This window comes from Petaurus breviceps, unplaced genomic scaffold, assembly GCF_028583685.1.
Source record: "Petaurus breviceps papuanus isolate PSGF00001 unplaced genomic scaffold, PetGlider_PUasm1.0 38, whole genome shotgun sequence".
NCBI classification, from domain to species: Eukaryota; Metazoa; Chordata; class Mammalia; order Diprotodontia; family Petauridae; genus Petaurus; species Petaurus breviceps.
The window spans coordinates 104,529,262-104,543,097 of record NW_027186304.1 but is presented as its reverse complement, the minus strand read 5'-3'; the positions used below and the strand labels follow the sequence as shown (position 1 = coordinate 104,543,097).

Sequence of the window (13,836 nt, the reverse complement as noted above, 5' to 3'; positions counted from 1 at the left end):
CCTCTATGATATGAAAACAGTCTTGATTGTTAAGCCAGGGAAAGTTAAAACAGAGAAATAAAACTACAAATCACTATTACTAATAATGCTCCAAACGTTTCAAATAAAATATTATCAAAGACTACCACTCCATACACACTGTGATCAAATTGAATAACAGAATATATGGCTAGTTAGCATTAGGAGAAAACTATAAACATAATTGACCATATATTAATGACAACAACAAAAATCACATAGTTATATCAGTAGTTGCTGAAAAAGCTTTTGGAATACTATCTCTATTTTTTTTTTAAAAGCAATTGGGGTTAAGTAACTTGCTCAAGGTTACATGGCCAGTTATTTTGTGTGGGTGCCAAGTATCTGAGGCTGGAACCGATCCCGGGTCTCCCAACACCGGGACTGGTGCTCTTACTCACTGCACCACCTGGCTGCCCCTTCTATTTTTTTTAAAGCACTAGAAAACATTAGGAAATATACGGACCTTTCCTTAACACATAGTAAGTTTATATATCTAGTACCAAAAGCTATCATATGTAATGAGGATAAATTAGTGGCCTTTCTGGTAAGATCAGGGGTAAAGCAAAGATGTCTACTGTTATTACTATTAGATATAGCACTAGAAAGGCTCGCTGTAGCATTAAGACAAGAAGGATAATTTAAGGGAATAAGCAGAGGCAAAGAAGAAGCAGAGGGTATTATGGTGTACTTAGGGAACCCTAAAGAGTCAACTAAAACTTTTAATGGGTTAAGTAATGTTGCAGAATAAAAAAAAAAGACATAAATCTTTAGCAATTTTGTATGTTATCAACAGAACTCAGTAGAATGGAGGAAAAAAGCAACTGCATTTAAAATAAATACAGAATGTAAAAAATACTCAGGAGTCTGCTTACTAATATATACACAAGAAATAGAAGAATACAACAACAAAACAATCTTTACAGAAAAAGACCTAAATATTTGGAGAAATACCCATTTGTTTGTGGTTATCCCAAGCTGATGCATTAAAAATTGTAATACTGCCTAAGTTAATTTACTTATTTGGTGCTATACCTATTAGATTCCCAAGTAATTTATATCATGAACTTTACTACAAAGCAGTAATCATTGAAAACCATTTGGTACAAGTTAAGAAATAGAGAAATTGGTCAGTAGAACAGATTAATAAGCACATAACGACAGAAACAAACATCATAGCATAGTGTATGATAATCACAGAAATCCCAACTCCTGCAGTAAGAACTTTAATTCAACAAAAACTTTTGGGAAAACAGAAAAGCAGTCTGGCAGAAACTAGTTATAGACCAATATCTCACTATACCAAGTTAGGGTCCAAATGGTTATATGGTTTAGACATAAAGGTTGACATTATAAACAACTAGACAATTGAGGATCTGAATTTCATGAATGTGACTAGAAGAGTTAATGGCCAAAAGAAAGGATGGAGAGGACCATAGAAGATAAAAGAGGAAATTTTGATCACATAAAATTTAAGTCTTACTGAAACAAAATCAGTATAGCTATTGTTAGAAGGGAAGCAAGCAGCTAACTTGGAGGACAGAGGGAACCTTTGCAACAAGTTTTGTTAAGGATTCCATTCTCAAGATACATGAGCAACTGTTTTCAAATCTATAAGAATCAGCCATTCCCTAAATTGGTAAATGATGAAATATAAGAGCAAGCAGTTTTCAAAGGAAGAAATGCAACCTATTAAAACCTGTATTTTTTTAAAGAAAATGCTCCAGATCACTAATAATTAGAGAAATGCACATTAAAGCAACTCTTGAGGTTCTACTTTATACCCATCAGTTTGGAAAAGTTGACCAAAAAATGGAAAATAGTAAGTATTGAAGGGGTTGTGGAAAAACAGATACTTTAATAAATTGTTGTTGGAACTGTGGATCACTTCAGCTGTTTTGGAAGGCGGTTTAGAATTGTGCCTCAATAGCTTCTCAGCCAGTGATGCCGTTACTAGGCCTAACCCCAGAAACATTAACCCTGGAGCAAGGCTTCCTGTGAATTGGGTGGATTTTTCAATCAGATATTAACAGTAGCAAATGAACAAATTTCTCTATGATAAGACATGAATAGTTGAAGTCTTCTCTAGTAGAGAAGGTACCTAATAGTAGAGAGACTGATGGTTCATTTGAGTGTCCCTGTTCTGCTACCTCTGCCTTCTTGGACAAGTCTGCTAGTCTGTGGGCCTTGTGTTCCTCATTTGTAAAAAGAGCTGGATTAGATAACCTCTGGTCTTTCCTTCCACGAGGGAGACATAGTATGCTTCTTCTTTGCTCACTGCCAGCCAGGACATAGTATGGGTAGCAGAAGAAGTAGGATGCTTACTCAGCTCTGAAAGGGCAGGAGTAACCACCATCTCATTTACCCACAAATTTGACCACTTTTCCGTTTTTTCAATAGATTTGAAAGGTTCCTTGAACACTTTCTGGAGTGGATTCACAAAGCTTTTAGAAATACTTCCTCCTTTTTTGCAGATATAAACTTGCTACATCACACCTCATTTTTTTCTCTACTGTGCATAGCTACAAATGCACTTAGTTGCCACTGCAAAAGTACAAATGAAATTAATAACAAATCATGAGAATGGTTGAAGTCAAAAAAGTTAAATATATGAATGTTGAGGATTGACTGCATTTTATATTTTAAAACTTGGTCATTGGGTATGTGGCAGCTCTGGATTAACAAGAATAATTCATAGCATATTGTCTTGTATCTAATAGTCATTCGATGACTGAATTAATTTGATTGCATTTGGATCATTAAAATATCTTTGATCTCCACCCTGGATAACAGCAAGTTGGTGGGTAACTCCTTGGGTAACAGGTGTAATAATGCTAACTTTTATGTGTACCAGAATGCCTTTTTTAATGGTAAAAAAGCCAGGTGTCACCTATACATTTGGATAGTTCACTATATGTCTACATAGAGATAGTTATCTTCTTAACTTAGACTTCTGTAAGCTAGTCAGTCCCCTGGGTATGACAAAATATCCCCTTGATCTAATCAGAGAGGCTCCTTTTGTTGAATCTTAAGAATTTATATTTGTTAAATTTTATTTGTTTTAAGCTTAGTTTGCCCTTTAGTCTCAAGAGTGGAATTGAATTCTCTTCTGGGTAAAAAGCAAGTTTTTTAATTTTTTGAATATGTTATCTTATATTTCCAGTAAGAATCCAGATAGGAAATTAATTTCAGATCCTTACAGTGTGATAACACAAAGATCTTGTCTTTATATTTTTAGATCCTAACTTGGATATTGGATCTGGACATGATACTTGTGGAGAAACATCTTCAGAGAGTTACAGTTCTCCTTCTAGCCCACGGCATGATGGGAGGGAAAGCTTTGAGAGTGAAGAAGAAAAAGACAGAGGTTGGATTTGTGGCATGTGTGTTTTGTCTCTTAAAACAGAAACCTGATTGGACATGTAAATAAAAGTTGTGGGTTTGTTTTTCTTTTTTTAATAGTCCGCAACTCTTGGAAGAAATAAAGGCAATCTAGAAGTGACTGCCTCTATCAAAACTGGACTTCATTTTTACTGTTTAGTCAATGTCTAAGAGTCTAAGACATTCTGAAGCACTTGTATTTTCCTAAGAATGTCTTTAGTTATCTTTAGCTTAATTGAATATACATTGAACCTAATATTCTCTCTCAGTTGTGGACTCGTTTTGAACATATTGCTTTAGCAGTTAGTAGTAAAATTACTGATTTTATCATCTTGTATATAATCGTTAAAATCTTGCTGATTTTAGAATCTTATGTACATTTGTATATATGATGAAGATGAACAGGAAGAAAGGGTTACCACAAAAGGTCGTGTCAGAAGACACTTGAGGAAATGTGAGAGAGTGTGTAATTATTCTCATAATTTGATTAATATCGGATTGGTTGCATCAGTCAAGTGTACCTGTAAGCCCTGGGTTCAGGATCTCCTATAAGCAAAATTTACCTTTAGATAGATGAATACAGTGAAATCTAGATTTCAGGTCTCAAGTCAGATATGGATTTTTCACATGCAATCTAAAATTCAATACCTTAATTTGCTACGTTAGAGTAATCTGACAAAGCAATGAGACTGATTTTGTATGTTTACTCCTACACGACTAAGATCACTTCAGTTTATCAAAACAAATACTAACTATTTTAATAGTTTTTACAGGACATGTAATAGTTTTGGCTAATGGTGACTGCCTACCAGTGTCCTTAGTCTTAAGGCCCTACTACATAGATATTAACACTTGTAGTAACTTTAGCCACCTATTATAGACATCACCCTGTATCATTGGGAAGCCTGCTCATTTGAATATTGTTCTCTTTTTGCCTTTGGGGTTGAGGGGACTCTAATCTGGAGTCGACATGGGTTGGCAGACAGAACTTTTACTAGAGGAAAGACAGATCAAAGGAAGCCAATCTGAAGTCAAGAGTCCATGAGTCAAGTGATGGGTGGGTTTGAACAAGGATAGGCAAACAGTGTGGGCAGTTAAACCAAGAGAGTAAATTCGAGGGCAGTTCTGTGATTCTAGCCATTTTAGGCTGCCTGTCTGCAAATACTCTTCCTTTCATTCTTCTGTCCCTCTACCTCTTCCCTCCCCCCAACCAGTCTTTGGGATTAAAATATGCATTTCTGTACTTCAATACTTAATATAAAGACAACTGACACTTCTTTCACTTTAAGGATTAAAAAGCACTTTTATACATTCTCATTTGAACCTCATGAGAACCCTCTGAAGTAGATACTACAGGTAGTATCCCCATTTTACAGGTGAGGCAACTAAGGCTAAGAGAGGTTGTAACTTGTGCGTGGTTACCCAACTAGAAGTGTTGGAGGTAGGATTTGAACCCATATCTTCTGACTCAGTAGCCATTATGCCGCACTGTTACCCACTTCAATAATCAGTGATTTAATAGATCTGAATACTTCCTCTATTGATGTAGATTAAAACTTTAATAGAATACAGACATAGTCTCAAAAATCATAATTTGCTATGTGTGTGTAGGTACTAAGCAATTAGATCTTTTTTTTCCTCCAAAATTAAACAGGAAAATAACTTGTAAACAAATTAACCAGGAAAGATTTTTCCTTTGCAATAATTTTGCCTGTATTGTTTTTCCTTTTATAATTTAACATCTAATTGACACATTATTGAAATTCTACATTGTTTGTTGAATACTGTTTTATCTTCCACAAAAGATGGTCATTTCTAGTTGATATTACTTCACTAATTTGAAAGGTATAAAAGCTTCACTAGACCAGGTAATTATTTATTTTACAAGAGTTGTAAAAATAAATAATTTGTAATAAATGATATATCCCAACTTATGCAAAAAAAAACCTGTAAAGTAATCCTTTTACAAGTGATATACATGAACAAAAGACTATACAGTATAGAAGTTGGTAGAAATAGTTTGAGGAAATAGGTTTTTAAGGTCTCAATTGGATTTCGACCTTTCCATTTTACAATAAAGGCTAGATTACAAAGTATCACTATCAGCATTTTAAATGTGCTAATGTGTTCTAAATAGAGAAAATTAGATTTGATGAATCTACCATTTACTATATTTTTGGTTCGCTTGTCTTGGACTGTAGAAATATACTGTAATTCACTCTGGGTCTCACATACTAATCAACTACCATTTTTTACTTAAAAAGTAAAAAAGATAATTTCCTCTATTCCAGTTGAAATTTCAGTTATGGGAAACATTCCATTCCAAAATTCAATCTCCTATCTCTGCTTTCAAAGAATGTCAAATTTTGGGCTAAATACATTGCTTAATTTTGTTGTATTTTAGTAGTAATTTTTGTTTAAGTGTAATCTGAGATAGATATGACTAGCATTTAGCAAAGCAAAATGGAAATCAAGTGGAGTTTTTCTTTTGGTGCAAATTTAAGTACCTACATAATTTTGGACCTTTATGAACAGTATTTTGCTAACAGATTTTTATTTTATGAGGTTTATTCTTGGTACAGTTGCTGGTTGGCCTGAGTTTTTGCCCATTCTGTATTTTTAAAGGCATTATTCTTTGATGTGACAGGAGGGGAAAAAGTCCTCAGATTGAGGGGTCAGTTCTTTCACAATTCAAAACTCAACCTTTATTTTATGGCATACTAAACTAATATTTAAAATGAAACATGAAAGTAATGCTTATATTTTAATCTTCATTTATTTATTTCCATTAGACACAGACAGCAATTCTGAGGATTCAGGGAATCCAACTACAACCAGGTTTACAGGTTATGGCAATGTCAACCCATCTACTGTCAATGTCAAACCACCTGCTCAAATGTCTTCATTAGAAAATGAGAATGGAAGCATTTCAGAGGATCCTTTAAACCCTTCTAAGTATCAACACATTGCATTTGTGCCTGCCTTACACTGTGTTATGCACAATGGTGCACAGAAGTCTGAAGTTGTTGTCCCTGCCCCCAAAACTGCTGATGGCAAAGCCATGGGGATGCTTGTTACCAGTCCAGTTGCTATTTCTGCAATACGAGAATCTACAAATTCAACACCAGTTGGACTATTAGGACCAACAGCTGCTTCTGGAGAATCAGAAAAACGTCTTGAGCTCTTGACTTCCCCTTTACCTGTGCCATCCCCTTTCCTTCCACATACTGTCCAGCCTGGTAGTCCTGCTTTACACTTGGCAATACACAGGCTAAAAATACCATCTCCACAGGGACCGTCAGAGAGTTGCACAGTAAATGTTCCACAGCAGCCCACCGGAAACTTGAGCATTGGATCACCAAACACTGCCTTTATTCCAGTCCACAACCCAGGTAGTTTTCCAGGATCTCCAGTTGCTACCACAGATCCCATCACAAAGTCTGCATCCCAAGTGGTAGGACTGAATCAAATGGTGCCTCAAGTTGAGGGAAACACAGGGACAATCCCTCAGCCTACCAATGTAAAGGTAGTTCTTCCACCTGCTGGCCTCTCTGCGGCAGCACAGCCACCAGCTTCCTATACTTTACCAGGCTCTCCCCTTTCTGCTAGTGTGTTACCTAACCAGAATACAAATGTGCTAAACACAGCAGCAACATCAACTCAGTCAGCTAGTACAGGGGTCAGTCAGGTCCAGTCTTCTATTCCTCCTGCAGTTCCTACCCATACACCAGGCCCTGCTCCTAGCCCCAGCCCTGCTTTAACACACAGCACTGCACAGAGTGACAGCACATCTTACATAAATGCTGTGGGAAATACTAACACTAATGGGACACTATTACCCCCACAGCAAGTAGGGTCAGGGCCTTGTGGTTCCTGTGGACGAAGGTGCAGCTGTGGGACCAATGGAAACCTTCAAATAAATAGTTACTTTTATCCTAATCCAATGCCTGGACCAATGTATAGAGTTCCATCGTTCTTTACTCTGCCATCTCTTTGCAATGGCAGCTACCTCAACCAAGCACATCAGAACAATGGAACCCAACTTCCCTTTTTTCTGCCTCAGACTCCATATGCAAATGGATTGATGCATGACCCAGTAATGGGGAACCAAGCCAACTATGGCATGCAGCAGATGGCAGGATTTGGGAGATTCTACCCTGTGTATCCAGCACCTAATGTAGTTGCCAACTCAAATGGATCGGGGCCCAAGAAGAATGGGAATGTTTCATGTTACAATTGTGGTGTAAGCGGACACTATGCGCAGGACTGTAAGCAGTCATCAATGGAGGCCAATCAACAAGGTAATCATGATAACTCCCAAAGGACTTGTTTTTGAGCTTACCAGTTTACCTTGATCATGGTGATTCTGTTATGGGAAAAAGAATGTGTCTGTGTGTCTTTGTGTATGTTGTGTATTAGTGGTGAAGTATTAAAATGAACATTTCAGAATAGCTCATTTAATTACCCAGGCAGGTTACATAGAACACAGCAAGGTTCATAGAAACTTAGTTTGCAGATGATGAATAGAACATCAGGGCTTCTAAGCAGAAGCCTTGTATGTTTTCATTAGATATTAGCATTCACAAATAAGAGTGAAGACTTTCATTCTGGAATGTAAGGTCTCATCACAATACTTTTTGTTTTTTGAACAAGGTCTTGTAAATTATGTTTTTCTTAAATAGCAAGCAAAAGTTTTAAATATTGAAAAATTAGAAAATAGTCTAGCCATCCAATTATGTTTATAAAATAACTATTTAGAATATCTATGCACAACCAGCCAGCCTCATTCATCAAAACTCCCAGCAAATATAAGGTGGATTCATCTCCAAGATTCTACTACAATTGTAGAAACAAGATGTTAGAGCAGTGACTTGGGGATGAGTGAATGTGAATTAAATTTAATACTCACAACCAAAGGGAGCAAAAAAGAAAAAACAACCCCAACCCTTAGGGTGTTTGTATGAGCAGGACATTGGATACGATGTTCTCAAATTCTTCTCAACACTACACTCACATTGGCCTTTGTCATTTTGCCAAATTGTAACAGGAAAGACCAGTCTTGATATTTGGTGTATTTATTTTAGCCTTTCTTTTTTTCAGAAGATGAAATTCTACATCATTCTAGATTGGACTTACTTAAAGCACAAACTTCATATTAATGGATTTCTTAAGTAGTTTTATTTACCATTTTGGAACTTAATTAGTGCTGAAGAAAGTGCCTTCTGAAGAGCATGTCCATTTGATATTTTGTAGTGATTTGTAATCCATTTAATTGTAAGCAGTGACTTAGCAGTTCTGTCTTTCCTGTTTTAGGCACTTACAGACTGAGATACGCACCTCCCCCTCCCCCTTCTAATGATACGTTGGATTCTGCAGACTGAAACAAGTAAACATTGCCTCTTAATACACTGAAGCTTGGGGAAAGTGGGAGTGGGAGGGGAAGGAGGGGAAGAAAAGTTTTTTTTGTCTTGCCTTTATATTTCCCCGGATTTCTATGCAGTTGGGATTTTTCATTTCTCTTGCAACAATGTTCCAAAACAAAAGAAGAATACTTTTGAGCCTCTGGTCTCCTGGTTCAACAACAGGCTTGTATGATACATGTAATTAAACACACAGCCAAACTATCAAAGGAAAGCATTGAAGCGTACTTTTTACACTGAAGACTTGATACGTGCAATGTTTACTGCATCTTTTAAAATGTCATATTTAACCTTTGACAACACTGGTAAAGTAGTCATATGGTTAAAAACAGAACTTGGTCCCACTCCACACTCCTTTTCCCATACATACCTTTCCAATTTTCTCCCTGTATTGCTGCTTTTCCCTCTCCCACCCTCACTTTGTCCACATGCTACATTGGCCTGCATGAGTAATCTGCAGTTAATACTTGTCCACCCTTTTGTAAATTGCTATGCTCATAAATTGAGGGTAAAGTGTTCATCTTACTCTTAGGAGAGAAATCAGATTCACAGAATAGTATGTGTGTATGTATATGTAACAAATAGTATACATATATGCAGCACTTGCAAAGCAAATTAAAATACATGGAAGAAAGGGGAGGAGGTGAAAAAACTTATGAACTTGTTAAAAATATGAAAATGGACAAGAGCTTTCTTTTTAAATGGGAAAAAAATCTTTTTACTTCCAATAAAAACTTTTAGCCTGTTGATTCAGAGAGACGCAAAGTGAACAAAATGGTGTGAATGTTGTATTCCTGTGTGTTTGCATTTGTAATGAAAGATAACAGCCTGTTTTTTTTTTGAAGTTAGTCTACTACCGTGTCATACTAAAATGGACACGTTACTTGAGTAAAATTTTTTTCCTCTACATACTGTTACAGTGTTACCTTGTATTTAGAATGTAAGTGGTTTATTTCAATCTGAATAGAAGCTATGGTTTTCTACAAAAAGTCAGGTATTAGTACTATAACCTGTCTCTCGTAGCAAAGTCACTATTTTATAACAGTTTACCACTATGCGTGATTATAATGTGAAAGACTGAATTTTGAGTGTAAGATGGTATTAATCATGTCAGTGTCATGTCACTAAGTTTAATGCTGCTGTTTTGTTTAAAGCCAATCTATGTACTAAATTGCTTCCAGGTATTTTTTGATTTCCTAAAGTGCACTGAGGTTATCTGGAAGATTTGAGTGTATTTTGATGACTGCTGCATTCAACAGCAATGAACAACTACCACTGTATATTCATAGGTTTTTTGTTTGTTGTTTTTTTTTTTTTTCAATTCCTCAGTTGATAGGAATAAGAGGTTTTCTTTTTAAGGAGTGTGATATCAGAATGCAGCAGAGGAACTTAAATGTTTGGTCTTGAGTCAGACGCCTAACAAATTGCTAAACACAAGGAAAAACTTGAAGAAAAAAAAAGAAGCTTAATTTAATGCTTCATAGGTAGCATCTATATTTATAGCACCAGTGTACATTTTGAAACTTTCTTTCAGGGGTGGGAGGGCAGGGAAAGGGAGTGGGTGGGTAGGAAGGGGTAGATGAAAGCTTTAATTTAAAAATTTAAAAAAAAGTTTTAGTAAAGGAAATTATTTTGATTAAAAATATTTTATTTGATCTGGGTATTTTTGGACCACATTATTAAATGAATTGCTAAACTGCGGTTGAGTTGTTCAAGTGAGAGTTTTGATAAGCACCACATGGACCTGCATTGTGAATTACCTGCCAGTTGTACTTTATGGAGCTTATTTTATGATTTAAAAATACTGTACTGTAAATAGGAGGTACGTTACCTTCTCTTTATTTGTATGTTTACCATATACTTTGATATTTGAAATGTTATGTACTGGAAAGGTCACTTATATTTCTAGAACAGATTGGATTTTATGCAATCTTTTTTCCTTGAATTAACAGCAATAAAAAATGAAAAACAATTTCTCTTAAGTAGTTTTGCTTTATTACTTTTACTGAAAATCCTAAATAAGATAGAACACCATCTACCTTATTCTGGATTGGTCTAAGTCAAGATTGCATGGCTCACGTTAGAGAGAACTTTCAATGATGCCTACCTCTGCGGTGATGAATTGAATATAGCTGGCTTTTTCAGTTCATGTTTCCAAGTGATTTTATTTTCTTGGACTTTATTGGGTGAGTGATAGCCAAAGAAAATCAATTTGTATTTGTTAAATCGTGACCATTAAGTGCTCCTCTAGATTAATATCAAAGCTTATATTTTGCCCCCTGAAGACAGAACCCTTTATTTACACATAAGGCAAAGAATTTAGCTAAAAGTTTTCCAGTTTTGTCAGCCGGTGAATTGTTTTGTTACCCTAGTGAAAAATTAGAGTGATGTTTTATTTTTACAGAATCTTTTCTAGCCTCCGGTTTGAAATTAATATTTTTAAGTGACCTGTATGAATTGTAAGAGATGAATTGTTAGGTTTTCCCCAGAATATATCACTGGAGCCATCGTGGGAAGTAGGAGGAATTATGCCTCAGTAGCAACAGACCATTAAATAGTCTTTGCTTTTATAGTCCAGCAGAAATGACGAATATACTATTGGCATAATAGAGGACATTTTGCATACATACTTGGATTTCCAGTATAGTCATGAGACAGAAAGAAGTCATACAACCTGGATTATGGGCCAGAAACACCTACTTATTAGCTGGGTCCCAGTACTGTGATACTTAGGTACTCCAAAGAATAGGCATTCCATTCATTGGTCTGTACTGTAGAGCAGAGGAGCCAAACACAGGTAGCTGCCAAACAAATCAAATCTTTGAGTACTGTTGAATCAGATTAAACTAATTGGTAGATGTTTAACAAAATAAATGTAAAATGTAGTAGAACACAGATAAGATTAATTTGTGATTTTCTAAGTCAACAAGGAATCTGTTCCTATTTGACACCATTCAGTAGGTCAGTTGCATTTTAATCTGGTTCAGACAGTGGCCCACTGCCTGAGAATTTGATACCTCTGCTCTAAAGTACTGGGGACTCATACTGAGCACCCAGTTTTTACATTAACCCATATGGCATCTAGAGAGACATTTTGAGTGCTATAGAAGATGTGAACTCCATCATAAATAAAGTTAAAACCCAGAGTTAGAAGTTCAGAGAGAAGAAAGATGGGTATTTTGTTCCTTAGGATGTTTGTGCTTTTATTTGACATGTCACATTTCATTTTCACCACTTTAGAGGGCATTTTTCTGTAAATATGGTGCACCAAAGTTTAATGAAATTACCTATATTGACACGAGCAATACATTTTTCAATATGTGCATTTCATTTCATTGCCCTCAAGTCTGTGATTCAGAGCCAATAATTCACCTTTTTACCAAAATTAAAGAGTAGGAGATCAGATTGAATAAAAAGGTTATGAGGGACCTTGTATGTCAGGATAAGGTGTTCTGGAGTCCATTGAAAGCACTTTTAAAACTCAAATTGGGGAGTGATGTTTTGAAAACGGTGTTTTAGGAAGACTATAGCTATGTGCAGGATATAGTTGAGAATAGAAAGGGCAGACACTTAAAGCAAAGAGACTAGTTAGACTAGCTGTTAGAGAGTCGTGTAAGCGTGAGGTCCTAGACCAGAGGGAGAATGTGGAAATGTAGGCAGCAGCATGAACAATATACAGAACTTGGATAAAGAGATACTTCTAAGTTGGATTGATTAGAAGAAACAATAGTGAGGGAAAGTTGGGAAAAGAGGTTTGTTCAGTTGTGTCTGATCTTGTGACCCCATTTGGAGTTTTCTTAGCAAAGATACTAGAGTAGTTTGCCATTTCCTTCTCCAGCTCATTTTATAGATAAGGAAACTGAGGCATACAGGGTTAAGTGAGTTGCCCAGCTGGATTTGAATTCAGGAAGATGAGTCGTCTGACTCCAAGTGCAGTGGTCTATTCACTGTACTACCTAGTTGCCCACATTGGCTTAGAAGAGAAGATAATTAAGTTGGATTGTGAAGAACCTAATTTTTTAAATCGGGTTATAAATCTCTTCCTGCTTCTTCTTGTGAATCAGACAGATTCATCTCTTTCCCATAGTAGGTATAGAATATTCTTAAATATAATTTACTATGTAATCAGCTCTTTACAAGTCTTTTTGCCCCCAGTCATGTTTTAGTTTTGGCTTTATTATGAATTTAAATGTTTCATATACCAAAAAAAAAAAACCCCAATCCACACACATGAAAAAGGATTGTATATTATATATATATATAACTGCCAGATATTTCGTGATAATAAAACTCAGAATGTCAAGATTTCTTCTCCTTAGTCTTCCCTGTTTTTCTTACTGCCACGATTGTCCCAGCTGCACATACTCTAAATCTTGCCCTTATCCCTGACTTAATTACCCCCAAGTCATGTTGATTCTCCCTCTGCAATGTTTACATTAACATATTGTGATAGTTTATTGAGTGCTTTCCTGCAAGCAGACCTGCGAGGTAGTACAAATTATGCCCCAGGTGTTATATGTGAATTGAGTAAATTAAAGTTGAGAGGTGATTTGTTGAAAGTTTCATGAATATATGTTGTGGAGTTTTTGTTATTCTATGCTTTCTATTCCTTTTACATAATAATGGCACTTATGTGCTCTCTCCTTTCTGTTACTCCTGCCATCACCCTCTCCTTAGCCATTCTCAATATGAGGCCCTCATTAATATTTTCCTAGACTACTACAATAACTTCTCAGCTCCTCATTCTTAAGTCTTCAGTTTTTCTTTCCATCCTATGACCACTGCTCTTCCTTAAGGATAATTCTTAAGTTTATATTATTTTCCAGACATCCTTTCAAAGAATCACCTGTTTAGCCTTAGAAGTTAAACTCAAACTCTGAAAGCCAACAATCCAGTCATATGCAAGAAAGGTCAGTGATTAACATTACCATTATGTTGTGAAATTCAATAAAAATGCTGAAAATCTCAGCACTATACCTTATCCCCCACACACACAAGCCCTTATAATCATTGTAAT

General features: G+C 35.9%; 1 protein-coding gene across 1 annotated transcript in view; it reads left to right on the top strand.

Annotated features, from left to right (window-relative positions):
• Positions 1-10,791, top strand: part of ZCCHC2 (zinc finger CCHC-type containing 2) — an 87,030-nt gene extending 76,239 nt beyond the window's left edge. The window contains exons 12-14 of the mRNA XM_069100245.1: positions 3,257-3,385; positions 6,192-7,700; positions 8,713-10,791. Of these exons, the coding sequence (XP_068956346.1) occupies positions 3,257-3,385; positions 6,192-7,700; positions 8,713-8,780 (1,706 nt within the window). The 3' untranslated portion in view covers positions 8,781-10,791. The remainder of the gene's footprint in view (positions 1-3,256; positions 3,386-6,191; positions 7,701-8,712) is intronic.
• The last annotated feature ends 3,045 nt before the right edge of the window (positions 10,792-13,836 follow it).